Genomic DNA, 18312 nt, shown 5'->3' with positions numbered 1-18312 from the left:
CTATGGTGACACGTTCGCTATATTTTCACATATTTCTCTATTAATTGCGAACTGGGATTGCCTCTGTTAGTTTCTGAAGTTTCATAGTTGTTTTGGGGTGGTAAAAACCACACTAGCGCCATGTAAAGAATTGTATATTTGACAGTAATAAGAACTTGGCACCAGGTCCGGTCTATACACGTATTAGGCCCACTTCCACCTATTTAAAATTTATCAGCTATGTAGCAATTATACAAACTGCGGGTACTTGCCGTATTTTAAAGTTATTTATTTGGTTAACGACAACGGCGCTAAGGTGACAGTTATTTTTATTTATTGTTTAAATACTATATTTACTCGCCAACTCCTTAAAATCTGATAGTAATTGTACATAAATTGTATATAATTAAACTGTTTTAATTTATTGAAATTCGTATATTGTAGATGCTGATATTTTATGTAATATCGTCGGAATAAAGTGGTCGTTATAGGAAAAAAATTTGTAATTTATTCAAATTTCTTTGCCTTTTTGCCTAAACTCGTTCAATTTCCACTCATCTACGAATGAGAAAAGCTTTGAAGTGTGACATTTGAGAGTATTACAGCTCCATATTATCCATAATTTTTCATTAAATTTTATTGGCAGCAGATCGCAAATAATCCCTATACGCTGCTACTGCTTTTTCCTGTTCGTACGTTTCGACCGATCCGGGCCTCAACATGCGAACTTTCGAAATGGCCGAATCAGGAGACATGTCGTGGAAATGTACTAGATAAACTGCTGCCATTGTGCCTGTTCTACCTCGACCGGCTCTACAGTGTATGGCAATAGCCTAAATAATGGAGAAAAAAAAGATATTCGGTCGCTAAATTTATAGGAATTTGGATGTAGTACCTGCCCGTAATTGCCTAGCCCTCACGGTGTTTTTTACACTTTGTTTAACACATACCTCTTTCTTCTCAATACAAATTTTACATATTTCTATGAACTTTTTCATATCTTCCATCGTTGGAGCCTCGAACTCATTCGTGGGAATGTAGTGCCAAGTTAATCCAGGAAAATCCGTCTCTGGTGGTTTATATTCAGGTGATAAGGTTATTAAGTGACTAATACCTTGAAAGAAGAATTTTATTAAGTTAAGGGAATAGGAGCGTAAATTGAGTAGATTCAAAACAAGCAAGAATATATGGATTTCAATGGAATTATTGAAGACTCTTCTGTTACATTTGCTTTTGTCTGTGAGGAGTTCATACATTGATATGCGTTTCTGTAACGTACGATCTACAAGGTGTTCGTTTTTCAAAGTCAATTATGATTTGAAGCAAATGTGCACAGTTTGAGGTTCAAGAATATGCCGTTTTAACATTTGAAAAATTCTGATTATATGTTCAGAGATATTCGAAAAAAATAGAAATTTTGAAAAAAACTTCGTTTTAGTTGACACTTTATAATTGCAACTCTTCGTCATCTATAATTTGCCGATAATATACTCATCATACTTGAAAACCAACGTTTCGATTTTCGACCGTCATCATCAGATATTTTTTGCGCAACTCTCATTGTTTTGCATTAAAATTACGGCAATCGATAATTAACAACGAATGAAAATAGTTACAGGATCTAAGCATTACAGATATTTGTGGATATCAAATATATATAACTTGTTGTTACCTCCATACTCTTTACTTTCGCGCTGTACTCAGAAAAGAAAAACAAAATTTAACCGATATTTTTAACAGGAATATCTCCAGATATCGCCACTTCCAAAGCTACTTACCTTCTTTTCTATTGAACTGTAAATTTGCTATTGTGTGCGGACAGGAACTGCCTGCCAAGCAGCCTGGCACTATCCAGGAAAAATTCCAAGGGGCCTCGTGTTTGCCACTACAAGTATCGGGAGTCATAACTTGGATTTCCGAAGTTATAATGAAAATTATTGTGTATAACTACGAAGTTTATGGTTTTATGTGATCTGTTACTCATCGTATTATGAGTTACGTCTGAGGTTCGAAATGCAAATAATTGAGGTGGGTCGGCCTTAAAATAAATCTCTTGATGCCAGTTTTAATGGAGTGATACTGTTTGAAAAAGAAAGAGTAAGAAATTATTTTTTCTGAGAAAAAGACGAAGAGAAAAAGACAACGATGAGGTTGATGTGTTGCATCGATAGGTCATAACACTTCATATTTATGTAATTCTGCACTAAATACGCTTAAAGTTAGTAGGCCTGGCAACATTGGCCTGTGACACGCCACCACTGCCATCTCACAACTGAACCGTTTGTCCGGTCAGGACAGTGCCATCTCGTGTTTGGAAGAGGAAAATATGTTAATATTAAAAAAAGATATATTTATTATGCAACATTACAAGAAGTGTAATTATTCTTCACCCGCTTACAATAATGTCGTGTAAATCACGCTAATGATCTCACCCATCACGGCATTGTCATCACCCATATGAAAATGAATATTGTTTAGAGTGAAATAAGTTTTTTAACATGTAAATTAACTGAGATGGTTCAGGTTCAATTACTACTAATTAATTATCCAGAACTCCTGTGCTGTGTAACTATAGTGTGAATTTTGTTCTCTGAATAATCGATTTTAAACACTTCTGATCACTAACGAGTTATTATTAAGAACTCGTGCACGGTTTCTTAGCCCACAAAAGCCTTATTTCAACATGCAAATTTCCTATATATTGGAGCAAATAGGTCGATAATTAATTATGCAACACATCGACGACATATTGTATATCCTATACATATAATACTTGATTATATTATACGTACAATAAACAAGTTCGTCACATGCACCATCATTAAAGTCAATATTTATGTTGAAAATTGGACAGACGAGCAGAGAGTGAGCGCGAGAAGAGCTTTAATTTGCAACTAAATTAAATCTCCATCCCTATTTTAAAAAACGTCCGAGTGATGTCGCGCTAATCCAAAATCTGAAACGTCAAATAAATACATTTGTTTCCATTCAAAATACCAGCGCTTCCATTCTGGCCTTTCGCAGAATGTTTTTTTGGTTTCGACATTTGACAAATTACATAACTTCAAAATTCTGTCAGGAACGTCAATGTTATTTTAATAAGGGTTTAGCAAGTCTCAACATTTATTTATTAAATTCTTCACCGAATTATGAATTTTCCAGACCGTATAGGATTATGCAGTGGTATTTCGTTATATGTTTCGAAAACGGGCTTTATACCATATGAAAGGCATAATGAGGAATAGGGCCCATTAGCGTCAAACGAACTGCTTTTCAGCTATCGCTTTCGCTCGTGGTTTATATAGGCCATTTTAGACATTCGCGCCTTAATGCCGACGCTTTTACAACGGGTCTTGGGGGTATTTATGATTATAATTATATGGCACCTTTGGAAGCAAATGAGTGCGAAAGTACTCACTGTTGGAGAAAGCTTTAATGTGTCATTTAAAAATTGTCATTAGGGAAATACTGCGAAATGGGAGGGCACATGTATATTTTTGCTAGCATAATAATTTAAAAGTAGGAGATTGTTGAACTTTGAGGAAGTTAGATTTTATTTATTTGTATAATTTACATAGATTTCTATTTTATTTATTAGATGCCTACTCAAAAATAGTGGACAGCGCGAGAGAAATAAGATTTTTTCAAGCGGCCTTGAAGTGCACATTTAAGGTATTTAACAAAATGTTTAATGGCTCATGATATAAACTAAAAATAGCAAAACGCAATAAATAGGTGCTATCGACGCAGTGTTTAAAGCCGCGAGGTTAATGTCGATTCAGGTTCTTTGATAATTCGCTTGAAAAAAATACTATGTGTTGTTCGAAGTAAAAAGCCTTCATTCTGCTGCTCCTAGTTGCTAACCTTAGTTTAACTTCGACCTTCAATCTTTGGGCTAAGCACAAAAATATCCACATTTACTTCCTAATAACACAATTTACCAATTTAATAAAATGGTTCCGATGACTTCAGACGAAAGGAAATGAAATTTTTGACAAAATCGTGAATGCCGGCTCCTGTAATTTTATTCATATTTATTTGTTAGGCAGATGGGATAATGAAAGTTTGATAAAATGGAGAATATCGCGCGACAGATAGATGCCGTTTCACATAATTTTATTCGATATTTTATTACTTCAGACTGGTCAAATTAATTTTCTGACAAAATGGTGAATGATAGTCGTTTACTGGAACACCATTCGTCAAGCAACTGCCCTTGGAGAAAATGGTGAACGTGACCGCGTCATACTGATGCGATTTCAAACGGAGATAATCCAGTTTTCATAACTTTTGCATGCGACTGGCAAACAAATTTAACTTATAAAAACAAATTTATCTGAGCTTTCAGCACAATTAAACGGAAAACGAAAAACTGAAGATTAGTATCATTTAGTTATTTTTTTCCATACACTTTCAGGAAATTTCCGTCAATAAAATGACTTTATCCAAGCAAGTTTGGTACGAATTTTACGATATAGCTAAACTTGCAGGCTTTTGTTCGGCTTTTAACTGTTTATGGAATATCAAATGCCACTTTCCGGCTATACATGTTAATACTTAATTAAGTTTCACGACTCTAAAATTAAATGGGGTACCCAAACTTTTATTAAAAGCTCGTTCCACCGACCCATATATATTTTATATGATCTTTATATATGTAGCATGAAAAATGCCTACATAATCTATGTATATGCAGCATAGTCTTTGTCATATACAGTCCTATTTCTAATTTTCGTATCTCTATGGCATGAATGAGATATGGTGGCGAACATGTACGAAGCTGTGTAGCAAGGCCGCTCTGTGGTGTCCCCAGGCCCTAGAGGCGTGCTAGACAGATTTTAAAGATACATGGATAAATGACAGAAATAATTTTGGACTGTTGTGCGGTCTCGGAATAGTGTGATACGGTTATGGCTGCTTGTACATTATCCGCTATAAAGGTTTTCTGTAATCTGAAAGACATATATTGGAACTTAATAAAGACAGAGGGGTACAGAACCCAATTTTCAAGCAAGAGTCAACAATAACCAAAAAAATTATGCTACCTAAAACGGTTAAAAATGTGAAAATGTCAAGGGGAGAGATTGTCACTTATTACCCAAAATTGTGAAAATTCGTTATATTTCATCGTGAAATATAAAGTACGCTCCTGATTTTCATGGATATTCGTGGCGCATATTTCAAAATTTTTATAAAATTATCGGTGCCGGGCTGAAAAAAGTGAAAAATGTTCCCAACTTCGAATGGAAAAACAACGAAAGAAGTAGAAAGCGAAGAAATAAATCCAAAAATTGGGTGTAAAATTGCTAGACTGTAAAAGGCCGTATATTACTGATAATTGCAAAAACTCCCTTCAGAAGTTTCTTTATAATAATAAAATGCATTTAATTACAGTAAATGCAGTGGTGTACCAAACGAGGTCCAGATGAAAAATAAAAACAGCAAAAATAGTTTTGGGAACTTGCTCGGTTCTCAAACACTGTAATACGCAAAGACGAGTTAGTGCAGCCAAAATTCATGTGGACCTGCTTAAATTACTCAATAGCGTGCTGTAATAGATGAGGACCCAACAGTTTTCCAAAATCATTATTTCAGGTTTTATTTTTTTCTTCTAGTGCTGGTGTGGTACGCAGTTGCTTTTACTGTAATTAAGATAAATTGTTTTTAATATAAAGATTCGTAATTGGTTTAAATGAAGTGCCCTGGCATTGGTGTTGACTCCTGAGGGCAAAATGCATTAATTCTTGTTCTGTGTATTAAGTGTTCAGAGCCGGAATTCACTTTATATTATGAAAAATTATAAAAGAAACTTTTTGGACGTAATGGAAAGTACCAATTTCATCACTTTGCCCCCTTTTAATCTTAATTAGAACCCCACCTCAGAATGCACCACAAAGAGGCAACTTCCCGAAATTGCCAAAGACAGTTTAGCCACGTAGTAAATTTTCCCTTTTGGTCTTCACTAAAATTCCATTTTCGGTAGAAAAGGGCGTCGCGTTCGCTCTTCTTAATCACAACTTCTATTACCTGTAACGCCCCGATTCCCCATATCATCCGATGAAAAGATTCTCCTCTCTTCTATCACCAAAGAAATATTTATTTCGAATTAAATTTCAGGGATAATGAACTAAACTAACGCGTGCTCCGGCAAAACTCCCGGAATCCGGAGGATTCCGGGATAATTCCGCGAAGTTGCTTTCAGTATAGCTGTGACGCGGAGACTGGAAAGACGATCTTTTCAGGAAAAACGCTCAACAAAAACCCGGCAACAAGTAGTGTTTTCCCTAAAGAGCGCAGAAAATTAAACTTTTCCGAACTGATTTCTTAATTTGTGATTGAACAATTTTATCACGTAAAAAGCGAAAATGCATTTCTGGAGCGTTGCTGTGTAAGTACAATTTTGATGAAGTCAATTATTATTCACTTCTATTATGCAAACTTCCTGCGCAAAAATAGTTTTTCGACACTGCCCTTAGGCAGACTTCATTTGCATTATTTATTTTACTCAGATATCATGGAAATTATCGCTGGATTAATATTTTTCAGCCGTGCAAAAACCACATTTTTTTTTGTAATATGCAACGTCAATTTGAACAGAATTCGTGCATTATTAACTAATTTCTATTTCGAAACATTTAGTATAGTTCTAGTACTTAATCGTGATATCTACAGACAACGATTTATAAAATACATAAATAAAATCGCTATTGCAGTTGCGTGCGTACAGTATATTACGAACGTCTCGAAGCAATAAAGTTGAGTTGACTGATCTGCCACTTAACAAGTTCTTCAATGAAATGATTGAATTTGACGAATGCATTTTACCAAGAAAACTGTGGATTTCTCAATGACGTTTTACTAAAAGTACGAAGATCTTATGCAGAAATTGGAAGAAAAATTCAATTCGCAACTCAGGCGGATAATTTAGGATATTGAAGAAATTGTTCTAAAAAGTTCTCCGGTTTGAAAAAAAACCTACTTCCCTACGCCGCTGGATTTTGGCATCATGATTACTTGAAGTGTGCTGTAAAGATTGTACAATATTCTTGCCAATTTGGAATTAATCAGCAACATTACGAGGCTAAAATAAATGGAAGAACGTAATAAAATTTTACGTTATTGTATAAAGCAAAGTTTCTTTGCAATTACATTTCAAAGTTTGTTTTGTATGCACAGCAGTTGCTTTGAATTTCACACTAAAAATTATGGTTACAAAGGCTCCATTTTACGGCGGTGAATACAAAAAAAATCCTTCCATGAAGCGTTTTCAGGCGTAGTTTCCCTGATTACCAAAATTGATTTTTCATTAAAAAAATGCATTGATGCCGAAGGCCTACTTGTGTTGCAATAATTTCTTCCTTCTTGAAGCCATTTTCAAGTGTCTTCTCTTGAGCCGGCACGAAAGTGTTGATGCTGAAGGCCTACTTAAGGATTTACGCGGCAAGCCCCACTTAAGAGGCGATTATTATTGAAAAGCTTGTCTCCTCAAAGGCCTTTCAAGTGGTCTAAAAATCGATTGGTGCGGAAGGTCTACTTTTAAAGTAAACTATTTTCTAACTACTTTTCGAGCTGCTTTCCATTGCGTGTTATGGTGATTCGAATGGGAATTTTACACGCAGAGATTTATCGGTGGAAGGCATTTATTTGCGCAGCTAACGTCCTTCCAAATTTTCCCCTTTTGGACGCCCAAACAACATTCGTGAAGTCACTAAAGATGTTTTCTCGCGACTTTCCCCTGTAATGCCGAAATCTTTGTGTCGTTCCATCACCCGGAATCATCCATATCACACCCTTTCACTTCGAAACCCCATCGACCATTAATCACACCGACATTTCCATTTAATTGCACACCCCTTCCGCCTTTTTACCTTTTTCCCGGGATTCATTCCCAAATATTCGGTCAGAGCGCACAATTGCGTGGAAACGGTAATAATTGGAATTCCGAGATGAACGTTGGAAATAATAGATTAAATTAAAATGGAGAAACCTTTAAGTTGCGTCACGTTTCATGTTCCTGGAAAATTTGACGTTGCAAGAAATACGACAAGTTACACATTTTTCTAAGACGTCTTGCACGTTTTACAGAAAACCGTGAAAAACTGGAGAAATGAGGATTAATTGACTGTTTGAAAGTTGCTTTTCGGCCAAGGGGGAAAAAGTGCTGGGGTAATTACTGGCTAAAACCTATTAAGTAACAGGCTAAATCCAACACACTTTCGTCTTTTACATAGCGTTAAATCAGTCTTTAGAGTTATTTTTCCTACAGGAAGTCGGATAAACAGTTTCTGTCTAACGGAAGTTAATACCTGTTTCTCTTTTCTGAAAGATAATTAAAATCGCGCCTCGAAGTCCTAGTTTCACTCTCCATGAAGCTCGGAAACAGAAAAATAACATCCCATGTAATTTAATACAAACCTGCCGAGAATGTCATTTTCCTCTGTATTGTAAACATCCTAGAACTGCATTAAATCTCTGGAAGGATGAACATTTCAGGATTATAGATCGTCACGCGACAGGCTTTAATTTCCAGTCCCTGATGCGTTCAAGAGTTGCTTGCAAATGAAGGGTAGAAAGAAAAATGAGGGAGCAGATCGTTTCGCAATTAAAATGCTATTTGGTTTACACTTTCGTAGAAACGCGAGTGGAAATGCTGACAAGTAAATGAACAACAAAACTATACACCTAAATTAGATCTTTGTGTCGGGTAGTAATTTCCATTGAGTGATGAGAGCAATTTTAGGAACACTAAACACGCACTTTTCCAAAAACGTCCATAAGATCCAACTATGCAGGAACACCCGGAGGCAAAATCAGAGATCAATTTTGAGTTGTTTGCATAGTACATTAAGCACTTAGTTTAGCATGGATTCAGTAATGGCAACGTCAAGATGGGAAATCTGTAAACAGCTTTAAAAGGATTTCTGATTCTGCAGTAAGCCTCTTATCCAAAATACTGAAAAGGTTCTGTGCATTTCATTGTTATTATCATTTATGAATTCTTGAGTAACCGGGTTGAATAAACCCAACACAAAGCCAATCGAACAATACAAGGCACTTAGCTATGCCCAACAAAGAAATTTACCCCTAAGCTGAACCAGCCGAAAACGTTCCCAACAAAGAATGAACATTATTCGCCATTTTGTCAAAAATTGCCTTGCCGGAGAAAATAATTCAGAATTCTGTGTTGGTCTTGACTAGTGGGCGAATGGTGGATATGTATGTGGTACATTGGGGTTTAGGAGCCGCAAAGGTACCACATGAGTCATTTTTTGAGCCCCAATGCAGGTCTTGGACGCGTCACAACCGCGCTTTTACACTTAGTCACAAAAGGCGACAAAGGTTAAGGATGTCGTTTGTTAAAATATAAAAATAGAGGAAAGAAATCGTTAAAGCATTAACTTGATAAAACTCGCAAGTTTCAGAAACTAGTTGAACGGAAAATGAGCATATCCATAGAGTGAAAGTGCAATAGAGCGAAAGAACGACATTCATTCGTCTAATTAAACAATTTCTGCAGTTAATGAGGGTAAACCCTTTTTACTGATCCTGACCCTACAAACTACTCCCAAGATAGTTGCTCACTTTTTTGTGAAATAGGTTTAAGCCAGCGAGAATGCTGGAAAGTGAGAACTTTATCAGAAAAATTCACCAACCAACCCTTAAAGAGCTTAAGAGCTCAACGAAGATCTGTCTTTCTTAATAAAAACTCGACTCGACTTAAATTGTCTGGTTTAGGAATTGCTAAGAGATTTGTTTCGGAAAGTTTGAAACTGAGCGGAAAAACGGTACTTTTTGCCGCCAACATACAAACGTAAAAGCTGGCTTTTTCAGTTAAACTAGCCGTACATATGCATCCTCATATTTTCGCCATGAATAATGCTGATGTTGGGAATTTAAATTTGAAACTAAAATCCCGCAACTCCCCGGAACGGTTCGTTCAAATGGAAATTCGCTGGAATATAACGGTCTGTTATTCTTTCGTTTTTCAGTATGAGAAAAGCTTAATTTATTTAATAAAAGATTAGGTTTTCGCACAATTGAAATCTGCCACTAACAGAAATTGCATCTGAAATAACACTCCGATTCCTTATTACTGATAAACTTTAGATGCCAACCGCACAGGGCATAACTCAAACGTAACCCCTTGCTAATGCCCTAAAGGCAATCGAGCCCTCGAATAATAATAATTATTATTCAAAGTCGGATTAAATTGGGTTTGCTCGGTTTGATTAGAAACGTTAATAATTTCGTAGATGAGATGTAGCAGATCAAAAAATGTCTGTCAACAATAACGCAATTGTAGTAACAAAGCTTGTCAATGAATTATTAGATTGTTGATTGAGATAATGGGAGATTTTATTGTCAATATGCGTGGGTTGATAACGCTTTATTTGACCGACAATTTGCGCTATAATTGAAGCTTTTTAACAGAATTTGGCAAAATATTATTAACACGCGTACAAAAATCGAATTTGAAATTAGTTTAATTTGATTGGAGTTGAAATCCATGTTTCATTAGGCTTAAATAAACCCAAATTCTCATTCCCTGGATTACACTCTACATGTGGATGCCGAGGTTTTGAAATTCAAATTTCAGTGGCATTAATCAAACAAATAATAAATGTCTAACACAAGGCCGGTGTTATTTTTGTTTATTTCATTCGCCACTAAAACTACAAAAACAATCAGGTATTTCGTCGTTAAGTGACAAATGGAGCCGCAGTAATAGCTTCTGACAGAATTTTATCCACGTTAAACGTTAGGCGAAAGTCGGATCAAAAATAATGTTCTCAACTCAAGTTCGAGAATCCAAAACAATTTCGGCCCAGTACGCATCCGTGCAGTCTGGATGTTCCCGTGAAATTGGGCGAAAATTTGCGATGTACTTGTTACATACATTACATAGTATAAACGACGTTTCACAACTCATGAGACAAACTTCAACCGCATATGAAAAATTACATAAGAGCTCCGATTTCACAATTGGCTCGGGGCATTTTCTCTCGCGACGCGTGAAAGTTCAAGCTCAGAATTTAAAACACGTTGGAGGTGAGCTCGACCTTCTTCCTGGTCCATATCCTGAACGTAAATCTCCTGGACCGCGTCCACGTAAAACAAATGGAGGAAAAGTGTGGCGTTTTGGTAAGGGCCTATTGGGAAATCGTAGAGCATGCTGACAAGAAGGCGCTCGCGAATTTTGCATTGCTCCTTCGTACACTAAAACAATGTCCGTTAATTCCTCATTGGTCTACAACGTGAGCAATTGTTATTAACTATTACTTTAGGAAAATTACTCTTTCTCATTCGCATTATCGCAAATTGACCGGTCTCCAAGCTGGTCACAAATAATAATGATAAAACGCTAGGTGCTGTCGCTCTCTTATCAGCATGGAAAAACATAATATTTTATACATGTTTTTTGTATGTGATAGCTCCTATTTTTCATACACTATGGAAAGTTATAAAGTTCTCCAAAAAATTTGTCAAACTTAGAGGGTTAATAGAAAAATCATGGGCGCACCCAAGGGTATTTGAAAAAATAACCAAAAACAAAAAACGTGTTGACTGCTCGGTCCCTTAAATTGGAAAATTCGTAATCGCTCCGAGAGGAGATATACATACGTCACAGTCTTTCATAGACTACGAAAGATTATGGAGCTTCCTGAATAACACTGCAAAAATTAGGGGCAAAGTAAGGGGGGAGAGGATGAAAAAAAAACATGATGAACGTTGGTACTGCACTTTCCTTTAATTTGGAAAATAAGTAGTAGCTCAGGCAGGTCACATACGCTAGGAGAGATTTATGTTTTCTTGCTAGATCTAGATAGAGATAGGTGATATAGATCTGCATTTTTAGGCATCCAACAGAGACGTATTTTTTAATTATTCTTCGGTGCGTTTGATTGTGCACCCGAGGACTTTTTCGACTACGACACAGCGTTGTTTACTGAAGAAAGGCTTTTCAAATATGCATTTTTCCTTAAAAAAACCTTCAGATACATTGCTGAACTTCGCTGGAGAGGTAATCAATCTACCTAACTTTCGCATAACTTAATTTAAAAATCCCTTAAATCTATGTTTTTCATCAAAACAGAAATTTTCTTATGATCGCCAAAGAAACGCGGAAAACTTTTGGATTTGATTTTGATTACTCTTTAAAAGCCATTAACTTTTCATTTCGCAAGTGCTTATCTAAGTCAGCACGAGCTTGTAATTTCCATAAGTTGGCAGAGTTTCAGAACTTCGTAAAAATTTGTTTATGAGTGCAACACGTTTTCCAAGTTCGAATAAGACCAGAACTATTCTGTCGGAGAAAAACTTTATTTTCGAGGTATTACCTCAATTTTTAGGGTTCAACCAAAAATTTATTTCATCTAAGGTAATTATTAATCATAACGGACATTTATCTTCATCCTAGCGTAACGAAATGGTCATTTAATTTCGTAATTACCGCACAAAATGAATGCGGAACAATGTCCGAAACATGCAATATTACATTTTTCCCCATATTTATGTTCTGAGTGACGTGTATATGAGAGGCCTGAATGAAAAGAATTGCTAAAAACTGAAAACCTATCTCAAATGAGTCACGTAGTGCACGCGATCTTCTTTCGGCCATCACGAATCTTTATTTACTTATGTACTTGAATGTTTGCACTCTCCCTTATCCAACATTTCCTGATAGGTGCCCCAAATACAAACTAAAAGCAATTTAAAGACCCATTTTGGATTCTATGGGGTGTCCAATATCGACACAAGGAGACTTCTTCGGACATTTTTCCTTGGGACCTTGGGATTTTAGAAACAAAAAAAAACTGTGTCCTTCATTGGACTTTTTGCTAACTTTTACTTTGCAAGAGAGCCCCAAGTGCTGTTCAAGTTGACATTTCTCTTTCATTAAAAAATTTGGTAAAGGAAAAAGTACTGAAGCTATTCAGGCATGAGCTCCAATCAATATCCATCGCAATTAGTATTCTAGTGTCCTTTCAGAGGCATCACGTGCAGATTTCTGTCTAACAAAAAGAGCAGAAAAGGCAATGCTCGTCCTTAATTAATTTTCCAATTATCAGCTTTAACTAGGTGCGGGAAGCGCTGGTAGATGTTTAATTTAATTTTAATTTAAACATTTTTTTCTCTTGGCAATAGTCTGCGATCTGAAGCAGTACTATTGGGAAAATATGTGAATTCGGCATATAAACTTTATGCGAGTGATTTGGCAACGTGATAAAAATGTCTGACAGCGCACCGGTGTGTGAAAATAACTTGAAATCTCCAAAATGTCAAGAAACCTACTGAAAAGACCCTAATCACCAAAACGTCAAGAAAACGCGATAATAATTGATCTAAAAACTGCAATCCTATAAATTCTTCAGACACACTATTATCCGAGCCTCGCCCACTGATATAAATACATAAACAATCACGTTTATGGCTAATCGCACACACCTTATGCTAAACGAAATAAATCTGTTGTTTGTTTACACATCTCAACCGTAAAAAATATCATTTACCAAAGAGTAAATGCATTGTAAACCCTAAACTTATCTGGAATATACACCTGTGTCTCGACAGCTCATAAACCATTGCTAATGCCAGCTACTCAGAACGGCTCTTTGTTTTTATATTTGGCATATTCCTGAGGAAACGAATATACACGCCATCTTGGGGTCTTTTACCTGGACTATTTATTTTCCTCTAGGATGTTTTAAAATGAGCTACATGTAGATTCTCTTTGGAAAGTCAAAGCTGCTGGGAGTTATTATATGAATTTTTCTTCTGCATTAAGGTCATAAAACACCATTTTTAAGATTTTCTCAATGTGCAACATATTTTTGGCACAGTAATTGCTTCTAAATTGACTTACATGGAAATTTCGTTATGAATAAATAAGAAGTTTCGACATGTACGGGGTGCGTCGAGAAATTAGTACCTAATCAAACTTAAGGAGGAAGTGCGCATGTCACAAATATAAAAAAAAAACACTTTTACTTTTTTCTGTGTTTCAGGTGCCTCTGTGTGGTTTCATCAATCATTCCCAGGCTCTCCGGCGAGAAATCCGACTTTCTAAACCGAATAACTCGACAGTGCGTTTGTGAAACGTTTGGAAAGATGCGCAAAAAGTTCGACATTTCTTGTCATTGCATTGGCGCCGATTTAGCAGACGTGCCCCATAATTTGACCCAGATAATGAATACGCTGTAAGTCAAGACGCGAATAATTGCAATATTCGCATTCTTGTTTATGATGAATAATAAAAATTTAAATTGCCTCGCTGAAATGTCGGCATTTCCTAACTTTTTGCAGAACAATCGAAAACGCCGGCCTGGAGGTTTTGAAGAGGAATGCCTTGTCAAAGTATTCGGAGACTCTTCGCGATTTGTAAGTGATTTTGGTTTCGCAATTTGTTAGTTTGTAACTACTGGTTACAACAATTGATTTGATTAAATAATAAATTAATTCGTTGAACGAATGAAGGTGACGCTTTAATTCAAGTCCCAATCGGTTGGTGTAATTTGACACAGAACACTGAAATGTTTGATGCGGGTGTTCTGGATTAGGAACTGTCAAGAACACTTTAACACTGAACAAAACCCCGAAAAAGTAAAAAACCAACTCGAATCAACGTGAAAACTGAGAGTTGAATTCACCAAAACGTCATGATAATTGAATTTTCTTTAATTACACTTGACAAGCAAACGGCGGTTACGAATAATTTTAGTAATTAAATTGTAATTGAACAATTTCGGTGTATAAGTCAATTTCCTAAATCAATCAGAACCCTAAAGGGATAATTAATTCTCTTCGCCATACTCAATCTCCCGCTTAAGAGACAATCGCTCCTCACCCTCTTCCAGAGGGCGTTCAATTTTCTTCGGCTGCAAATGGAATTGCAACACTCCCTGGAGATTTATGAAGCAAAAGCACTCGAAAAAGCGCGTGTACTGATTATATTTGACGATAAAATGAAATGCGTGCTGGCGGTATCCAATAGATTTAGAAAGCAATCAATCATCCGTAATAGGACCCGATCAACTTGTCCTACAAACATAGATATTAAAAATGTCTCAATGTCAGGGCCAAATCATCATTGTGCCATTGTCACGACTCTGGGGCTCTATTTCAACGTTTCTACAGAAATTAGCTTCGACAGTTAAAGTTGACAGGTTAGTAACAATTTGTAACTTAAAGGGATTAATTTTCGAAGCAGAGAACCGTTTTGTTTATCTAACATATGTATGCATATATCCCAGTAATGCAAACAAGAGCATTTACACAGCTGAATGAAAATGGAGATAGATTGCGCTTGCAGCTTTATAACCGGTTGCAGTTAAGCTTATTTTTATGGCAACAGAAATAGTTAAAAGGCACAAAACTACTTTCCTTATATAAATTGTACAGACTTCAATGGCCAAATAAATCGGTCATGAAAGATACATGGAGCGATAGCCATTAAACGAGGTGCGAGTAGGTAAATCAGGTGCGAGGAGTAACGAGGGGAGTTCGTGAAAGTGCGTATTATTTGAAAGTACTAGGGCTCTTCCCATTTTCGTCTCCCAAAACGTTGCTGATCTGAGAATGCAGAGCAAGAAGAGGTTTTATATTGGCATGGGTTGATAAACAAATAGAGAATCGCAAAGGGGATTAAAATATTCACTAATAACGAACATAGAATCTACACGAGATATCCTAATTTCATCTGTATGCTTTTGCCCTCCATGACAAAATATGGAAAATTCATCCCATATTAGCGCAACATGGATTATGAGGCGGCTCTTTATCTAGCTTCTAATCAATCATTTCCAGTTGGAGTATTAGCTCGAAATTGTGTGGGGATCAGGTTGTTTACCCTACTGTTTATCTTGTTAATGCATCTTCACATAATAACACATTTACATACTACTCGTATTTATGTACACTTTGCCCTATATAAATTATTTCATGACCTCCGCAGTCACCACATAGTTACAAATATAGACGAGGGTAATATATATAATTGTCACCCAAGTAATAGGGTCAAGGAAAATTTCGCAGTTTTAGGTCACACCGGGGGTAATTGGATTAGAGCTCTCTAAAGTGTAATAATTTTACATGATCTTTACTCCTCAATTTAGGGTGTTTTTGAGCTCTGAAGTAACGTCCTAGAAACAATGAAGATGGACTTATAAGAGAGATGACGAACTCTCAGATAGAATAAAGAATGACGAATGTCTTGTGTAGTGTGCACGCAAAATGTCGAAATGCCAGTTTGATCTGACTTGACTTAGTTTGACTAGTATTAACCAGAGGCGTCTTTTAAAGACGGTTGAAGCATTTGAAAGGTTCGGAACAACAATCTTGACTTGAGATTTAAAGCAGCGGTACTCCACTGGAAATTTCGATACCCGTCAAACACTTCTGAATGTCAAACATTTTAAAACTTCCTTTAATAATAATTTTTTCAGAACTTTGGAAAACTTGCCTAAGTTCCATCTTATCGAAGCCGGGGTGTTTCACAACTTGAAGCAGCTTCAAACTCTGTAAGTAGCACTAGAACATTCACCTGCAACTAATAATTTTCCTAGAGTGCAATCTCGTAGAAGAAGTAGACTTAGCACATCGTTTTTTCATGTTCTTTCTCCCTCGTTCTGGTAAATGAGACACTAATCAAGCGCTGAAATGGTTCATTACGGAAAGTGACCTGTAACGTCCAATACAAGGTGGTCCACTTTTTTGTAGCAAAATTTTGACGGTCGATAGAGAAACTCATTTTAAAAAGAAAATTTCATATCAATATAGACCTACAAACGTTTCGTTTTAAAGCCACTGGACATCGAAAACTTAAACACATTTCCGATTATTTTTTATAATACTCCTACCTCTGGATATATTTAAACCAAATTTGGTGTGCAGCATCGCATTGTATGATGCCATTAGCAATGGTAATATCATGGCCCACGGAGAATCAGTGTCGGATTTGTGGGGTTGTACTACCATAAAATACAATAAATTACTAATACGGTCCTATCTAAAAGCAAATTTCATTTTTTTTTTCCTAAACGACTAATCCATTCTCTATAAAAAATATCTGGTGGCATTTTTTCGTATCTGGCTTCGCTGCATAATAAATTTGTATTTTTTGATTAAACAGAACGTAATTTGAATTAAAAACGTTGCTCGTACAATCGCTAAAGTTTATCATCGTTTATGATATGTATCGCATAATTAAAACTCATAAACTACAAAAACTCATTTAATTTAAAGGAGGTGTGCAAAATATAAACCACATTTAGCACACAACGTGATGCTGTACGCCAAATATGGTTTAAATACCTTCAAAGGTTAGAGTATTACTAAAAATGTTCGAAAATGTTTTCAACACCCAGTACCTTTAAAACAAACCATTTATGGGCTATGTTGATATGAAATTTTCTTCTTAAAATAAGTTTTTTCTATCGATTGTTAAAGTTCTGCTACAAAAAGTGGACGACCCTGTATGCACCGATTGTGCCCGCACATGGCATTTCTGACGTCATTCGGATACTACTACATAGCGGTTTTCTACGTTTGCTACGTCCACTTCTTCTGAATCGTTACTAGAATTTAACGTTTTCCACCCTTTATTAATTTAAAATTGCATCTCCAGAAAAACGACACAAACTTAATTGGGAAAAAAACGAGTTTCCAGTCTACTAAATGGTAGAATGATCGTTAATTGAACCCTGTTTAATTTAAATAGAGCCAGGCTTTAGATGAGGAGAATTGGTCATTTTCTTGCTTTAATTAACAGCTCTTTGGTAACTTTGCAGGTAAAGTGAGAAGCGAGCGATTAATCCTGCTTACTACTCATAAAGGAGTGACCGGGATTTTGATTGGTAGCGGGCTGAAGTGAACCCTATTTAATACAATACATACAGAAATCCAATTAAATTCGTATTAAACGAAAAAATAAAATGTCTAATTTTCCGTGATGTAATTGTAAAAAGGAGCAACGCTGCATTGCCATTTACACTCAGCATTTTGTTTTCTCTCGCGTTTTCCTCGATGTAATAAAATTTTAGTGCTTAAACCAGCTGTTAAATTGTTTTACCGAGTTTAAAAAATAAAACAACAATTCCTCATTTTTTCTCTTTTACTTTGATTCTCATCGATTGGGTGATTTTTTCATTTTAAAACCTCCACAAAAGAACCAATTAATTGGTATATCTCACATACAATTAAAATGGTGCAGTTGTCCTAAAATTGGCTCAAATCTTCTGAATAAGTTACGAGAAACTGGACTGTACGGCCGGCGTTTTTGGACATTGTAATGCCTTAATAGTCGTTAAATTGATTTATGTGACCGTAAAGAGAAAT

At 36.0% G+C, this 18312-nt stretch overlaps 2 protein-coding genes across 3 annotated transcripts in view; one reads left to right on the top strand and one right to left on the bottom strand.

Annotated features, from left to right (window-relative positions):
* Positions 1-295: 295 nt before the first annotated feature.
* Positions 296-2076, bottom strand: LOC136341620 (dual specificity protein phosphatase 23-like). Its single transcript, XM_066286781.1, has 3 exons — positions 1758-2076; positions 930-1093; positions 296-812 (listed from the first exon to the last, which is right to left on the bottom strand). The coding sequence occupies exons 1-3, from the start codon at positions 1882-1884 to the stop codon at positions 609-611; spliced, it is 495 nt and encodes a 164-aa protein (XP_066142878.1). The 5' UTR covers positions 1885-2076; the 3' UTR covers positions 296-608.
* Positions 2077-6198: 4122 nt separating this feature from the next.
* The window catches only part of LOC136341604 (follicle-stimulating hormone receptor-like), a 28973-nt gene continuing 16859 nt past the window's right edge, over positions 6199-18312 (top strand). For both annotated transcript variants that reach the window (XM_066286751.1, XM_066286750.1), the window contains exons 1-4: positions 6199-6367; positions 13986-14177; positions 14284-14358; positions 16422-16496. In XM_066286751.1, the coding sequence (XP_066142848.1) occupies positions 6345-6367; positions 13986-14177; positions 14284-14358; positions 16422-16496 (365 nt within the window). In that variant the 5' untranslated portion in view covers positions 6199-6344. The remainder of the gene's footprint in view (positions 6368-13985; positions 14178-14283; positions 14359-16421; positions 16497-18312) is intronic.

This window comes from Euwallacea fornicatus, chromosome 10 (assembly GCF_040115645.1).
Source record: "Euwallacea fornicatus isolate EFF26 chromosome 10, ASM4011564v1, whole genome shotgun sequence".
Lineage (NCBI taxonomy): Eukaryota > Metazoa > Arthropoda > Insecta > Coleoptera > Curculionidae > Euwallacea > Euwallacea fornicatus.
Note: the sequence above shows the minus strand (reverse complement) of the source record. Positions and strands in the feature narration are given on the sequence as shown.